This window comes from Panthera onca, chromosome A2 (genome assembly GCF_046562875.1).
Source record: "Panthera onca isolate mPanOnc1 chromosome A2, mPanOnc1 haplotype 2, whole genome shotgun sequence".
Lineage (NCBI taxonomy): Eukaryota > Metazoa > Chordata > Mammalia > Carnivora > Felidae > Panthera > Panthera onca.
In genome coordinates this window covers 61,850,694-61,866,903 of record NC_138340.1, presented here as the reverse complement: position 1 = coordinate 61,866,903, position 16,210 = coordinate 61,850,694, and the positions used below count along the sequence as shown (strand labels likewise).

At 56.3% G+C, this 16,210-nt stretch overlaps 2 protein-coding genes, 1 long non-coding RNA gene and 1 other non-coding gene across 8 annotated transcripts in view; 3 read left to right on the top strand and 1 right to left on the bottom strand.

Moving 5' to 3' along the window:
- CCM2 (CCM2 scaffold protein) overlaps positions 1–5,641 on the bottom strand; it is a 41,805-nt gene extending 36,164 nt beyond the window's left edge. For both annotated transcript variants that reach the window (XM_060632056.3, XM_060632058.3), the window contains exon 1: positions 5,404–5,641. In XM_060632056.3, coding sequence (XP_060488039.1) covers positions 5,404–5,433 — 30 coding nt within the window. In that variant the 5' untranslated portion in view covers positions 5,434–5,641. The remainder of the gene's footprint in view (positions 1–5,403) is intronic.
- A 543-nt stretch (positions 5,642–6,184) lies between these two features.
- Positions 6,185–11,893, top strand: LOC145715293 (uncharacterized). Its single transcript, XR_014137284.1, has 3 exons — positions 6,185–6,797; positions 7,360–7,757; positions 8,221–11,893. It is a non-coding gene; the product is annotated as an uncharacterized LOC145715293 (long non-coding RNA).
- A 77-nt stretch (positions 11,894–11,970) lies between these two features.
- Positions 11,971–14,811, top strand: LOC132678981 (uncharacterized). Of its 4 annotated transcripts, none has more exons than XR_013554066.2 (5): positions 11,971–12,403; positions 13,329–13,366; positions 13,553–13,719; positions 13,950–14,036; positions 14,684–14,811. XR_013554066.2 is itself a non-coding variant. In XM_078442633.2 (5 exons), exons 1-4 carry the CDS (start codon positions 12,035–12,037, stop codon positions 13,986–13,988), a joined length of 651 nt encoding a protein of 216 aa, XP_078298759.1. In that variant the 5' UTR covers positions 11,975–12,034; the 3' UTR covers positions 13,989–14,036; positions 14,684–14,811. The 4 variants fall into 4 exon arrangements, 1 of the variants encoding a protein (XP_078298759.1); XR_013554065.2 differs by having other exon boundaries at positions 11,974–12,403; positions 13,880–14,036; XM_078442633.2 differs by having other exon boundaries at positions 11,975–12,403; positions 13,515–13,719.
- LOC132679983 (small nucleolar RNA SNORA9) lies at positions 12,563–12,694 on the top strand. The gene has a single exon (XR_009610460.1). It is a non-coding gene; the product is annotated as a small nucleolar RNA SNORA9 (small nucleolar RNA).
- Positions 14,812–16,210: the final 1,399 nt, after the last annotated feature.

The window sequence follows — 16,210 nt, the reverse complement described above, 5'->3', positions numbered from 1 at the left end:
GCACGAGTGCGTGGCGCCACACCCGCCCACACCAGCCGCTCTTTGAGAAGTCCACTGTTCTTCCCGCCTCCCGAGTTACAGGACACCCAGCACCCTAAGCCTCAGACAAAAGCCCCAGTTCCGACTGCCTGCTGCACCTGGCGAAGGGGATGGTTTCCACTGCTCGGATCCAATGCCCACAATCAGGTGCCCCAGTTCTTGGCAGCCTGGCCAGAAACTGCTACTTTTACAGTGCCAAGAGGAAACAGTGTAACATTTCTGGCACTGGCTGAGGCAGGAGGGGGGGATTTCCTTTTTATTTGTCCACTGACAAATCCAAAGCGGAGCTCCCTGCGGAACCATTAAAACCAAGCTGCCGTTCCTGGGCTGAGAGATGGGGAAGGGCAGAGACATGTACCTGTGCAGACCACGGGGCAGGACGGACACCCTCAGCCCGCCCCCCGCTGCAGACCCCCAGGCACCGAGCCTGTCATGGGCTACACATCCCGAGTGTGCGACGCATCATCCTGCCACTGAGTGGCTCATCCGTGTCTGAGGGGTCAGTGGGGACAATCAGAACCCCTGGGCTACATTGAGACCACTCCCCCCAACAGAGTTCGAGCACAGACTCTGGCCACATCACCCTGATGTCTCAAATGGCCTTGACAAAGCACCAGACCAGGTGGCTCAGACAACACAGTTATTCTTTCCCAATCCTGCTCGTCCCAGATCCAGGCGCAGCCAGGCTGGTCCCTCCCGAGGCCTCTCCAGGGGTGCAGATGGCTGTGTCATCTCCGTATCCTCACGTGGTTGTCCCTCCGTGCATGTCTGTGTCCCAGCTGTCTTTCTATAGGGACACCAGTCACATTGGAGTAGAACCCACATTCGTGACCTTGTTTTACCTCCATCACCTCCTCAAAGACCCGTCTGCACCTACACACCAGCTCTGGGGTGCTGGGGGTCCAGGCTTCCCCATGAGGACTGGGGGGCCCTGGTCCAGCCCATCACAGCTGGGAACATGCTGGATGAGGAGAAGACCGATGATGTTTGCACTCAGGGCACAGGAACTCTAGTACAAGATTGTCTCCATGCCTGCACCTGGCGTCTTCATAACAACAGGGGTCTTGCGCACTCTCATCAAAGCTTTCTCCAACTTCACTCTCATCTGCCCTCTGAGCCGCATCTCCAGCTCAGTGGCCACAGAGCTCATGTGTCCCCCAGCGTCCAGTCCAGCACACGGTCAGTGCCAACAAACAGTTCTTAAAGGCGTACGAAAACCTCCGGGGTCTTCTGCTGCAGCTGGGGCCCAAATCCCCCCGCCCCACTGGGCCCAGGCTGTCCCTGCACCTCCCCCGCTGCTGAGCGTCATGAACTGGTGCCCACGTGAGACAGGCTGCTGCCCACCGTGTCTCTCCCGACGCAGTGGCGCTGGCCCCCTCCTTCTCCAATGACGTGTGAGAGGTGATGGCCCCAACAAGTGCAGTGTCCTTAGCCCTTCTCCTCACTGCACGTGGCAGGTCAAAGGCACTGGGATGAACAAACTGGAAGATGTCGTGTGTTAAACCTACAGTCTGACTCCCACCACAGAGCCGGGCTGCCGACAGAAATGAAGAAACGTGAGACCAGCGGTCACCGCGGTGACCAAGCGCACTGGGACAAAAGGCACTCGTCCCTGACCTCACGGGCAGAGGGCTGACGGCATTCTCACCTCAGAGCCGCGCCCATCACGGTACCGTTGCTGAAAGAGATGTTTTCCTCCACACGACATTCCTCCCGAATGATGCTCAGAGCAGTAACAGCCAAGCCCTGCAAGGTTCTGGCGCCTTCAGACTCTAAAGCACGGTGGCCAGTGGATCACGGAATCTGACTGAAGGTGGCAGGGATTCCACGTTCCTCATGTTGGAAATTAATAAATACAGGATACTATCTCAGGGCACCTGGGTAGCTCGGTGGGTTGAGGGCTGGACTCTTGACCCTCAGCTCAGGTCCTGATCTCATGGTCGGTCGTGAGTTCAAGCCCCGCGACAGGCTCTCCGATTCAGAGAGGAATGAGCCTCACAGTTGCTGGTCTCCCTGGACTCACCTACTGGCCGCCTGACCTACAGTCTCTGCCAGGCACGTCGTGCACTGCTCTTCCTGCCTCCATGCTCGGGGCGCCACATGGTCACCCAGGAATCACCGTGAAAACCACCCGAGAGGAAAGATGAAACAAGGGATTCACCCCAAGTGCCTTTGGCTAATTCACCTCAGCAGTTCCGGCTGCGACAAGGCGTGACTGGCAGTTTTTTAATGGGAGGGAGGGGAGAACAGAATAAAAAAATCAGAGTGTATTGCTTATATTAAGCACCATTTCTTTAAAGTTTCATTTCAGGTATACAAATATTTGCGCACACACACACACGCCCGTGGAGAAGGCTCTCTGACGGCTGGAGAGACGAACATATAAAGGCATTGGTCCAGGGGCACGTGGGCAGCTCAGTCAGTTAAGTGTCCGACTCTTGATTTCAGCTCAGGTCACCATCTCACAGTTCATGAGTTCGAGCCCTGCGTCGGGCTCTGTGCTGACAGCTCAGAGCCTGGAGCCTGTTTCAGATTCTCTGTCTCTCTCTCTCTCTCTCTCTCTCAAAAAAGTAAACATAAAAAAAATTTTTTTTAATAAAAAAAAAAAGGACAGGGCTGTACCTGGGGCCACTCTGTATGAAACCCACTCTGTTCTATTTATTCTCTGGCAGCTCACAGATTCCCATCCCGAGGAAATAAATAGGCCACGTTAGAACAAGCCTGAATAACTGCTTGACTGGGGTCTGAAGACCTGAAAAAGCCTATCAATCCATGTTTTTAAAGGTTAAATCTGGGGGTGCCTGGCTGGCTTGGCCAGTAGAGCATGCACCTCATGATCTCAGGGTCATGAGTTCAAGCCCCACGATGGACCTAAGGGTTACCTTAAAAACCTTTAAATAAAAATTAAAAATAAAGGTCAAATCTGCATTTTTTGAGGGAGCTAACTTGAAGATAGAATTTATGTTAAATTTTTTAAACATTTACTTTTAAGAAAGAGACAGAACACGAGCAGAGGAGGGCAGAGAGAAAAGGAGACACAGAATCCAAAGCAGGCTCCAGGCTTTGAGCTGTCAGCACAGAGCCCGATGCAGGGCTCGAACTCACAAACCGTGTGATCATGATCTGAGCCGAAGTTGGATGCTTAGCTGACAGAGCCACCCAGGCGCCCCTGAAGAGAGAATTTACATGCCCAAATTGTACTTTCATAAAATGATGAGGTCATTACTTCTGCTATTTTAGCTATTGAGTTCTGTGTATCAGGTTTTAATTTAATGTTTATTTACTTTTAAGAAAGAAAGAGAGACAGAGTGCGAGTGGGGGAGGGACAGAGAGGGAGACACAGAATTCAAAGCAGGCTCCAGGCTCCGAGCTGTCAGCACAGAGCCCTATGCAGGGCTTGAACTCACAAACTGTGAGATCAGGACCTGAGCTGAAGTCAGACTCTTAACCGGCTGAGCCACCCAGGTGCCCCCCTTTGTGTATCAGTTTTAAAATAGATTAATCTGGTTAATTTACCCCAACGAGAACAACATAAGCACCAAATTTCGTGAGTTGGAAGTGACCTCACACTGAATGGAGGAGCAGAGCAGTTATGCCTGGCAGACAGCAACAGAGAAAGTGTGCTAAGTGGTGGCCTGGATGGGAACTCGTGTCCCAGAGCCGGCTGGGACCGGCACCACGCCCCCCCCCCCCCCCCCCCCCGGCCCCCGTGGGAAAAAGAGGTAGGGCAGTGGTAGGATACAGAGAAACACTGAAGCCTGACTTGGACAACTATGTAACAAGAGATTATGTTCTCTAACAGAGACAATGAAATTCATCTTTAACCTTCTCTCTAGCCTGAATCTCAACACCGCCCCAACTCCAAAACTCTTGAGTTTTGCTGGCTTGTCACTTCTACTTCAAAAGCTCAGGAATGCCTCACTGATTTCCCGTCTCTCTCAACACTGCTGAATATTGTTTCTACCAAACCTGCTAGAAGGAAGGCTCTAGAAAGAATTCAGCCTACCCTATGCTTCCCCATCATAGACAGGTTAGCATCCATTCAAAGGGAGTGACTCTCCTTAGCCAGCACCATCTGGCCTGGGTGTGAAATATACCTGGAGGCCAAGACTGGTGCTGTGCTGGGACACAGCTCCTCTGGCAGCCATGCACTGGGGACAGGCCCTGTCCTGGGCGTCCCGGCCCACCTGCTGCCTGCCTGCAGCACAGCAGAATGGAGTGCACTGACTCTTCTGGAGCTTTCCCCCCAGGTGGGCAGCCTCCCTCTGCAGTCTGGCGCTTGCAGGCTGAATCACTTTCTTGGGCTGTTTTCCAGACTTAACCATCTCTGTAGGGAACTGCAAAACTAGAAGCGAGAGCGCTCACAACACAACCCGGAAAGAAAGTGAGGACAAGCTGGGCACGACGCCCTGAAGACCCCCGCTACTGGACCTCAAATACAGCCTTTTTAAAACGGGCGCCTTGTAAAGCACGGTGCTGCGGAGGGGTCATGGAAGGTCATGGCCGGGGCCAGCTCCCGCTGCGAAACTCGGAGGACCCACCAAGGTCTGTGTTAAGCTCGCGCACGAAGTGCACACTACCGAAACTCTGCAGAAGACAAATCCTTTAGCACTAAGACCCATTTTCCAGCTTACCCCGCTGAGCGTACCAACGACTCCAGCCTATAATTAAAGCCACACTTTTAAAACTGCAGGAACTAAGTACGGCACCTCCTGAACTATGTCCGAGACACAACTGCCAAATGTAGCGTCACTGAAATCGTCCGGCTACACTCGGGCAGAGCAAACCTCGGCCGGCGAGCGGCTGCCCTGCAGGGTGCAGCCTCTGCTCCCACCCGGGTCCGCTGAGCAGCCCTTGTTGGGGCTGGCCGAACCCCCATTGTCCCCAGGGCTGCGGCCCCGGAAAACTTTGGGACCGGCTCCGCGGCAGCCCCCGGTCGCTGACCCGCGGGGATGGCCATGTGCAGAGCCCGGTTTGGGGGCGAGGGGGGGGTGCACTGGCCGGAAGGGGAGGAAAGGCGTGGCCCCTTCCTCCCTCGCCGCGCGGGCCGGGCCCAGGACCACCTAACCGCATTGTCCGGAGGCGCGCCGCCCAACCCCGGCCGCGCGCACCGACCCCCGCGGCCCTGTCCCGGGCCCGGCCGCGCGCGCTCCAGCTCCCGCCTGCCCGCCCGCCGACCGCGCTCCCCCCGACCTCTCCACGCCCGACCTCCAACCAGACCTCCCGAACCCCGCGCCGGCCGGCCGAAGCGCGACCCCGGGGGACCTTCCCGGTCCACCCCCGGCGCCGGCCCTTCCGCCCGGCCCCGGGGTCCAGCTCGCCCCACGCCCGGCCCCCGGGGGGCGCGCGCCCGCGCACGCTCACCTTTTTGCCCTTCTTGCCCTCCTCGTCCATGTCGCCGCGAGCGGCCCCCGCGGCCCGGCCCGCCCCGGGAGCCCCGCGCCGCCCGTGGCCGCTACATGCTCGCCCGGCCCCGCGGCCGCCGCCGCCGCCGCTCCTGCGCCTCCCGCCCGCGCGGCCGCAGTTTCCGGCCGCGGCCGCCAGGGGACGTCCGCGCCCCGCACCCCGCACCCCGCACTTCCGGGCCGAGGCGCGGCCCCGCCCCGCGCCCCGCCCCGCCCCCACCCCTCGGGGCGGCCGGGGACGCTCCCGGTGCGCCCCGCCCCTTCGCGGCCGCGGGAGCGCGCCTGCCGCGCCCCTCTCCCGCCCCATTGCCCTTCGGCGGGGTGAGAGCGCGCCTGCCCCGCCCCCAGCCCGACCCCCAGCCCGGGCCCCGCCCCTCAGGGCCGCAGGAGTGGTTCCAACTTTTCAATTCTGCCGCCATCTTTAGGGCAGCCAATTTCCCGGCCTGCTTCGCGCTCGGGAAAGCCGCGCTCCGGCCCAAAGGAAACAGGGGGCGGGGCCGGGTAAAGGGGAGGGGCTAGCCATAAGAGCAGGGCGTGGCTGGGGGAGGGGTCGGGCCTGCGAGAAGGGGCGGGCTACCAGGAGGAGGGCGGGCCGGTAGCAAGGTAAAGGCCAGGTATGGAGAAGAGGCTGGCCTGGTGGGAGGAGCGGGGCTGTCGGGAAGGTGCGTAGCCGGTAGGAAAGTCGGGACGAGAAGGCAAAGGGGGTGGAGCTAGCAGGACGGGGAGGGCGTGGCCTGTGAGATGAAGGCGGGACAGGCGGGGATAGGAGAGGCTAGCTGGAAGGGGCGTGGCCTGCAGGAAGGTGAGAGCGGGGCATGTAGGGAAGGGACGAGGCAAGAAAGTGGAGAGGGGGGAATGGGAAGGAGGCGGGGCTGGCACGAAGAGAAGGGTGGGGCCTATGAGATGGCGGCGAGGCCGGAGGGGTGGTGTGGGGCTAGCGGGAAGGGTGGGCGTGGCTGGCAGGAAGGCGGGGGCGGGCCATGTGAGTTGAGTGCGTGCCGCCGGGTGGGGCGGGACTAGCGAGGAGGGAGGGAGGGCGTGGCTGGCAGGAAGGGGCGAGGCCGGCCGGAAGGTGAGGACAGGAAGGGAAGGGGGCAGGGCTGGTAGGATACCCAGGACTGGGCCTGCCGGGTGGGTGGGCGGGGCCAACAGGAATAGGAAGGCGTGGCTGGCGGGAAGGGAGATTGGGGGCTGGGGGCGGGGCCACCGGAAGGCTTGGGCGGGGCCAGCGGGGCGAAGCCGCTTCCTTTATCTTTCTCAATCTGCGCCTAAATTTCGTCTGCCTCATCCGTGCCCTTTTCCGCGACTTCCTCTGCTGCAGTGCCTGTGTTGCTCAGACAAGCCCTCAGGAAGGTGGGGATGCAGTAACTAGCAACGCCTGGGTCCTATCAGAACAGTCACCGTAACAGTCAATGACCTTAAGGGTCACCAGGGTAACTGCCGCCTTTTACAGACGAGTCTGGAGAGTCTGGTGGTTTGCCCGCCACGCTGCAAGTGGGAGCCAGCAACAGGAGGACACTATTTTGCCACTAAGCCAAGCTGCTAGCAAGAGCCTTGCAGCACAGGGGTTCCTGGGTGGCTCTGTCGGTAAAGCGCCCAGCTTAGGCTCAGGTCATGATCTCACAGCTCGTGGGTGGCTCGTGGGTTACAGCTCCGGATCTGGCTGTGTGCTGCCAGCGTAGAGCCTCTTTGGATCCTCTCTGTCCCTCCGAGCTCACGCCCTATCTCAAAAAAAAAAAAAAAAAATGTTTAAAAACTGTTTCCAGAACCTTGCAGCACAGCTAGAATGTAAACTGATACCAAACAAACCATTACTTGTCTCCACTGATGTTTTACAATGTTGCTTGCTGTGCCGGTTGTGTGCCGGTTGTGTGTTATCTCTAGTTCGCGTTCACTCTCATTCCATGCCCTGCAGGATGGAGCTGGGCCCTCTGAGCGCTCTTACCCTGCCAGGTGGGCCATTGCAGAGGTGTGCCGGGGAAGAAACCCCCTGGGAGGCAGTGCGGGAGGAAGGGGCTTTGCTGCCGGCTCCAGTGAGTTCCCTTGACAGCTGCAGAAGGAGAGGCCTCTCCGGAGCCCACCTCCCCGCACCAAGGACGGCTTCTTCTAGCTCCAGGTTCCGCGAGCACCCGACTCCGCGGTGCAGGCTGCCAGAACGCTGCTCCAGCTCCTGCCCTATAGCCGCAAAGGCGCGCCCCTGAACAGCTTTCCTGGCACTCCGGAGGGACTGCCAGACGTCCTGCCAGCGCTTCTCCGCCATTTGGTGAGCTGTAGCTAGGCTCTCTCCAAGCAAGTTGGACCTCAGCCCTGGGGGTAAGGAGATCTCTTCCCCCGGGGGCTTTACCCCAGCCCTCAGAATAGCGGCTCCTTCTTACCTCTACTATTCTCCCATTCTTCAGAGCTCTCTTTACGTTTACTGGCCTATCCCTTGGACCCTATTTGAGACAGATACCAAATAAATAGCTGGTCCCTAGCACTCCCAAAGGTATTCCAGGCCCTTTGGCATATAGAGCAGAGGTGGGGGAAATGATCTTTCAGTCTTCCATCTGCATCGTTTGGCACCCACCCCCGCAAACATGAGCAGTGCAGCCCAGGGCTCCCACCCCAGCACAGAGGTCTGGTCTTCTGGGTCTCCCACTAACGTACCTTTTTCTATACTCTCAGTGCCCATACTCTTTTTCTATACTCTCAGCAGCCCATAACACTACTACAGCTTGCGGTAGCCCATGTTTTAGGAAAAACCACTCTCCTCCTGTGTCTCCTTTACTCTTAACAGCTACCGCTCCTGCAGCGATTCTGACACCAGCTGTGTGACACCAGATCCTGACACCCAGCAATTCTGTGACATCAGCTGGGTATCCCACAGTAACTCACTCTGGCACCATCCACCTGGAGACGGCATCAGATCCACAGGTAGAGGGCTTCATCCTGCAAGACCCCCCACACTTCAGATGCCAACCGCGAGTCCAAACTGGTATCTGTGCTTCTGACCAATTGGCTATGAATATGAATTGGGGTTCCCATGACCCTCCCTCAGGTGCAATTAACTTGTTAGAGTGGCTCACAGAACTCAGAAAAAGAGTTCACGGACTGTTTACCAACTTATTATAAAAGGATATGACAAAAGCTACAGGTAAGCCTCCAGATGAAAGAGATGTCTGGACCAAGGTATAGGAACGGACACGGGGATTCCATGTCTCTCCAGGTCACCAATCCACCAGCACCACCATGTGCTCACCAACCCAGGAGCTCTTTGAACCCGGGGAAATAATGAGGACCCACCAAATGAGAACAAGAAAAGGCTATATTTGTTCAGAGCCTGCAATAGTGAGGGAGTCACTCCATCACCTGGCCTGGTAGAGGCCCAGAGGCAGCAAGAGAGGGGGAGAGCTTCATGGTGGAAAAGGGGGACTCAGGGGTGCCCTGATGGGGGCTGTGGGCCTGAGGGAGCCAGAGATGAACTCTAGAGAAGTGGGGCATCTCCTGTGTTCGATTTTCTCTGGTTGGTCCTGAGTTGGACCCGGGAACAAAAATTAGGTAAGATGTCAGTTATTGACCGAGTCCTGGCCATCTGGCTTATTTGGACTGTCACAGGGTATTGTATGGCTTTCTGGGTTGTCACCAGAGCCAGCAGTCTGAATTGCCCCAAGTCTGACTTCGAGCAGCCGGCTTCCTGGGCAGGCTTCTGCAGAGGAGGCATTGGTTTTGGGCGGGCTGCTGCAGGCCGTGGGCCTATTTTCATAAATGGTCTGGCCACTGGCCACTTGTATATTCAGTTTATTATAATAGGCACTGATGAGCCAGTACAGTGTTAACAGAAAACATTTCTCCCAAGGTCACAACTCAGCTGTGAAGTGTCCTGACAGCCTCTTCCTTCTTACCGGTAACTTCCATAGCCTGCTCTGTGGCCCTACCTCATGAACAAAAATACCTAAGACCCAGTTACTAAGTGGTCCACACTTCGTGACAGCAACCATCTGAAGATGGCCCTCACTTCCCCTCTCCCCTCCTCAGAATTATTCAGTGCAACCCCAAACCTTACAAAATTCCCTCTCCAGTCTCCTCATGAGACACAACGCAGAAATCTCTAGGGTTCTCTCTTTGCAACAGGTTAATAAACCAGACCTGGTCTATTAGGTTTATCCCTAGTGGACTTGACTGTTGGGCATTTTCACCCAGCTCAAGTATCTTCTCCTCCACTCAATCTTTGGATGCAGTTTTTCCCTCCTCCAGCCCCAGAATACTTTGTGTGTCCTGATGCTAGAGTTAATTAGCTAGAGTTAATGTTAGGACACTTCCTCTACTAGACTGTAAGGCCCTTTAGAGACTGTGCGGGATTCCTCTTTGTGTCCGAGTTCTAATGAGACAAATGATGTGCACCTGGCCAGACAAAGATCGACACAGTCTCCCCTGGCTAAGCTCTCGAGTGTTCAAGAAAGCCCTGAACAAGTGAAGATTTATCTTCAACTGGCCCTCTCAAAGACAGTTTTCAATGGACTCATGTCTTGGCTAGATTCCAGCTAATTGGTGTAGGTTTTGTTTGTTTGAAGTTTATTTATTTTGACAAAGAGAAAGAGCGTGTGCACACACACACACGCACACACACGCACACACGGCACTTGAGCAGGGGAGAAGCAGAGAGAGAGAGGGAGAGTGATAATCCCAAGCAGGCTCTGCACTGTCAGTGCAGAGCCCGACTGGGGGCTCAAACTCATGAACTGTGAGATTGTGACCTGAGTCAAAACCAAGAGTCGGATGCTCAACAGAGAGAGCCACCCAGGTGCCCCCCCCCCTTTTTTTTAAGTGAATCTTTTCACTGTTCCGAAGGCTGACTTCAGTGTTTTCTTTGTCCCTCTCCCCCATCCAGGATCTCCCTCATGAGACTAAAGAGCACATAACTAACGAGAGGTCTCCAAGTTGTCCTTGGACACATGCACCTCATACCATGCTGTGCCCATGACAAATCCAGTGGGTTGATTTACTCAGCAAAGAAAAGAATTTCAACTCACTTCGAGTGAATTCTCTTTGTAGTTTCAAGTTTCCAGGCCTGTAAATGATAAAGGACCAAACCAGCTCTAGATTGTGACAGTCCCTGTGAGTACAGCCACCCTGTGTGGCCTCCTGTGGAAGAGACCCCACCAGCTCCCCCTTGACATTTCCTTGGCTGTAACTCCTTATGTATTCTTCCAGAGCCAAATTGGTAATATTCTTTTCCAGGCATATATCCCAGTTGGCTTGGAAGAATAGTGGAGTTATTCTTTGGAGATGGGGATTTGAAGAAAGTTCTTTTCGATAGTCTGTTAAGTCGTTAAAATGCTGCTGAGAGGTCTGTCTCCCTTTGTCCCTGTCTCATGCACCCTCCCTGTACAACTCAAGTGAGCTTTGGTTCTATGATATTTAATGTTTTGGCACCCTTTTTGTTTTAGGTGTATTTATTTATTTGGGGGGGGGGAGATAGAAAGAATCCCAAGTAGGCTTAGAGCCATCGGTGCAGAGCCCAATATGGGTCTCAAACTCACTAACTGGGAGGTCATGACCTGAACCGAAGTCAGATGCTTAACTGACTGAGCCACCCAGAAGCCACTGGCACTTTCTTATTCTTTGGAAAACAGTTTCCATAGAGCATCGTCTCCTCTCTAGTGAATTTTGTTATGATTTTAGAAAGCAGCTCTTCTCTTTCCGTCCTGGGGAGAGCCCACCTTTTTTGGTCACACATATACACCCACATCCTCACACCGTTTCTCTATCTCGTGGCAGACTCAGGGAAGGCAAACAGCACCAAACTCTTGAGCTAGAAAAACCTAGCCTTCCAGGAGATCATGAGCAAGCCTCCTAACCTCTTTCGGCAAATGTTATTTTCCATGTGAGCAATCTGGAAGTAAAACTCCTGCCCCGTCTCATGAGATTTAATAAAATACATAATGGGATTCGTATACGCTGAAGTGCTTGAATGGATTTAGCAGGTGCCATAAGTAAAATGAGTTTCGAGCCCTGCTCAGCTCTTCTTTACTTACAGAACTCCGTTCTCGCCTTGCGAGCCTGATCCCTGATCCCAGACCCCCGAACATGCGGTCCGTGCCCCCGGTCCCCTCGGAGAAGGCCCTACAATTTCCGACCAGCCGCACCCTTTCCGGCTTCAGTACCCTCCCCGGCGCGGCCCTCCCAACCCAGTCAAGCGCTCCACAAAAGCAGAAGAGAAGGAAATACTTTTATTTCAGCGAAAGAATAGACCGGGACGGGCTGCCCACCACGGGCAAACCGCTCACGGGAGGCGACGACAAAGAAAGCGCTCTCGCGCTCAGCCCAGCGGGACCGGCCCTGCCCGCCGGCCGTGCGCCCTCCCCGCGTCGGGAGCCGGGATCCCTGAGCCGTCAGAGACACCACTCGAGCGGAGACGGCTGTGAGGCGGAAAGGGGGGCGCGCACCCCGATGGGAGCGGACAGGAGGCAGGCCCCCCACTCCATGGCCCCGCGGCCCCGGACAGCCGTTACCCGACTTCCGCCCGCGTCCTCCCGGTGGCCGACTTCCGGCGCGCTGCGTGACGTCATTGCGGCCGGCTTCCGGCGCGCTGACTTGTGCTCGGCGCTGTCATGTGTCGCTGGCGACAGGAGGCTGTCGGGCGGCCTGGGCATCCGAGGCCATCGCGGGTACCCGGCGGCGCTCGCTCCCTGCTAAGGCCAGGGGAGGATCGGCCGTGGGGGCAGCGCCGCGGGGATGGAGTCGCGGCCGGGGGCGGCGTCCCGGCGGCGGCTGACCGCGTGTCCTCCTCGCGGCGCTGCCTCGGGGAAGTGACGCCGCTCACGCCGCTGCTCCCCGGCCGACGGCGCCCGCCACCCCGCTTTCACCGGAAGCCCTTGCGGAATCCGCCGAGTGTGCCCGGGGGTCTCGGCCTGCCGTTCCGGAGACTGATCGTAGCTGGGGAGTACTTGCCGGGAAGACTGGCAGGAGGGCAGCTCTGGGTAATGACCGGTCGTACGGCTGTTTCTCTGTTCTTGGGAGTTGAGGGAGTTCCGCTCAGGAGCTCCAGGGTCGTGGGGGACAGCGTTGAAGGTAGCCCCTCCCGTCTGGTCTGCAGGCCGGGCCGGTGCCCCAGGCCTAGGGGCTTTCGGGCAGGTGGGCGGCAAGCCTCCAGCGTGCCTGGGTCTGGGGTGGCCCCGTGCATTCCTGCAGTGCTTGCAAGAACATTGGGAAACGGTTTGAGGCCTTGCCCTGCTCCATCCAGAGCAAGGTTATAGAAATTTCGAACAGATGACCGCGTTTTTTCCATTTCTGATGTGCTGCACGTTGTAAACATCTGCAGTTGCCACGTGAGTTTAGAGGAAGTAAAGTTTCAAATCCGGGTTTTTATTCACTGCTCACTTGGCAGGTGCTCAGGAGACACACCTTTGGCAAGTGGCTACTGTTGGAGACCATGCAGCTCACAGAACGTTCACATCTACAGAAGTTATTGTGGATTTGGGGGTGTTTGCTGTGTTCACGCTCGCTGCAGATTTTATTTTATTGTCCTTAAAAGCCTTGCAAAAGTTGGAAATGAAGTTTAGGGGGAGTGGTAAAGGGGGAGCCTCGGGGAATCATGAGTGGAAAACAGTGCCAGACGAGCCCGGTGGGATGGATGGATGGGATATCACAAGTTGTAGGAAAAAAATGGTGAAATTCTGCAGTGGGGCTGCTGGAGGGTGAAGCCAGCGTGTGCTCATCTTAAAGGAGGGCATTCCTGTTGGTCTTTGTTCTTCCCCCAGTTCAAATCCTTGGGGACCCCTGAGAGGTGGTCTTGGGTCCGATATGGAACAGGGGCCCACGTCCAGGGTTGCCCAGCCAGAAACTGGCAGATCGCGATTGCACACCAGGCCTCTCCCACCCTACTTACTGTCTGCCCTTTTCCAGATGCCAGACCCAGAGGGAGGAGTGGAATCTGGAAGCAGGTGGGAAGCTTAGGTGGGAGGGGAATGCCCGGGGTGTCCTGGCCTTGGTGGGAGGGCTGTTGGGTGCTGTCAGGGATGGGCCAGTGTGGTCATGGCAGGGCAGCATAGTTCCTCTGGGTGGCCGGGTCACACCACGTCTCCTCTGAAGGTTGAGGCTTTCAGCAGACTTGGGATCTGCCTCTTCAGTCCACGTGCGGACGCTGACCACACCGGCCTCGAGGACACGCTCAGTCTCATGTTTCTGCGGTCCTGTGAGCAAGGCGTTGACTGAACTCTGGCCCATCTTCAGATGTTCGAATAGCAGCCAGCCTTGGGACATAGAAGGGAGTGCCTCCCTCTGGGGCAGAGAGCAGGTAAAAGGCTTGGCTTTCCTGTAACACACGGCCCTCCCTGTGTGTGGGTGTTTTCCGGCTCCCCTGGTGGGAATTGGGGCTGGGGGAAGATGCCGACGCCCTGACTGCTGCTGCTGAGAAGGGTCAGCTCTGTAATCAAAGGCCTTGTGTGTCCTACCAGCATGCTTGAAACTGGCGGGCCACCTTGTCACCCTGCCCAGCACATGACAGTACTGTCCGCGGTCCCCCAGTGTGTCAGCCACCGCAATCCCAAGATGCAAGAGCCCTGAGAGATGGCCTCGTCGGTGGCTGCCAAGCTGTTCCTGGAATCTGCAGTGGTGAGTGTGCCGGAGAGGTCTGTCTTCACTTCATGTCTACTAATTTCCCTGAGCCCCCTGCCCGAGAAGTTCAAAACCATCAACTTATTCTGATCTTCCCATATTGAAAATCAGATGATGGAGTCCCAGAAAGATTAATTGCTTTCAAGCTCGCGAGACTATTTTTGGACGATAGTGGTCTAATACCTGGACTCTTCAGGCCCTGATTCTTTGGCACGGTGTTGATTGCCTTGGTGGTTTTGGATTCGACCTGCAGCCTTTTCCCCAGGAACCTCCAGGGTTGGTGGTGTGCTGGCCTGGGAAGGCCAGGCTGCTGCTGAGTCCCCTCACAGGGCTGGTTAGCTCACGGTGTGGCCAGGGGTGTGGATCCTGGTCCAGTTCTGTCCCTGCCTCTATGGCAACTGGCATTTGAGAGTCCCTGGCTGTGCTCAAGTTACTTGATTTTTCACCGCAGGCCTCCAAGTCCCTCCTCCTCCTGCCTGAAGGTGTGGCCTCACCACAGACATGCCCTTGTGCTGCTCCCATTCTCAAAGCAGGTGCAAGTCCTGGCATGCTCCCCTTCATGGAGGCAGCTGGAATTTTTTGTTTTCTGCCCAGGGTGGCCTGGGGCCTGGTGTGCGACTCTAACTGGTGTTCTCTGATCTCAGGTTTGGATGCCGCTGCGCTGTCTGCTTCCAAAACAAGGCTCGTCGCTGTCATTGTGACCCCGGCCGCTCTGACAGCTCCTGTGTGGGAAGATGGGGATAGTTAATAAAATCTTTTCAGTGTGTGGTTCGGCCCGGAGGGGTCTCCTTTCTTGTCACTCCTGTCTTTGCAAATGGCTGTGTAGGTGATGGGGCGCCAGCCCCCTACCATCAGGAGCTTTACCTGGAGCCTCAGAGCAGCCTCTGCTGCCTTGACGGACTTCCTTCCCTCTAGTCCTCACCAGCGGGGTGAGACCTGGGTGTGGGGCACATCTTCACACCTGCACACACATGCAGGTGGCCAGGCCCATGTGTGGGCTGACACTCAGTGTGAGCGATGCACACCCAGTTGACTTGTTGGAAAACTGACGCCGGCCCTCTGGTGGACTACACCTGCCCACTCCCAGGTTTAGGTGTTTATTTAGCTCATGTTGGTGAGGCTATCGGCAAGGAATGTCAGCAGGCCCCGCTTGCATCAGAAAACATATGCGGTCAGTCTGTTAACTGATAGTGTGAATGCACAGTGCCCACAGGTGTAACTCCAGGCCACACCAGAAGTGTACTTTCTGGGAGGAAACCCCCAGGGTGGAGGGGGAAGAGTGGGCGGTGGCTGACGAGGTGCCCTCCCTGGTGGGGCCTTCCCCGCAGCAGCCTGCGGTTCGGTACGCCCTCCCCAGTCAGGTGGGTGTAAATCTTTTTTTTTTTTTTTTTTTTAACGTTTATTCGTTACTGAGAGACAGAGCATGAGTATGGGAGGGGCACAGAGAGGAGGAGACTGGGAATCTGAAGCAGGCTTCAGGCTCCGATCTGTCAGCACAGAGCCTGACATGGGGCTCAAGCTCACAAACCACGAGATCATGACCTGAGCCAGAAGTCGGACACTTAACTGACTGCCCCCAGATGGACATAAATCTTGAGTGGTCTGGGAACCTGCCAGGGAGAAACCAAAAAGATCAAGGGCATCAGCAGGGGCCAGGGTGGGGCCGGGAAGGAGAGGGACCTGGCTGAGGGAGGCATCTTGGAACTTCCGCTGACCCCATGAGGTCAGAAGAGTGACACACAGCCCCTGTGCTCCTGCTCAGTGCCCCAGCTGAAATCCCGAAAGGGGTTTGTCGTCCCCCCTCAAGATGAGGGGGAGGCAACCAGGAAGGGAAAGGACTTGGTGTGATGTCATCCCCATCTCCAGACAAGACTGGTTAGGCCTGAGGTCACACTGACAGCCCATAAAGCCCATAGCAAGCTCCGCCCAGGGGCCAAATCCCCAACCTCAGGATGGTCTTGACATTTCTACCAGGAAAAACCCAAAGAGAACTATCCAGGGATGTGAAAATTGATTCCGTTCAGGTTTTTGTGTCCCTGGAATTTCAGACCTCACCTGAGTTCCTTTAGTGTTAATGCATGACGGGGGACCCCATGGGTTGGAGATTGGGGAAGTGACATCCTGGGTCAAGATTCTCCTGAGCGCTGGTGTGGAAAAGCCCTTCAAAAGCA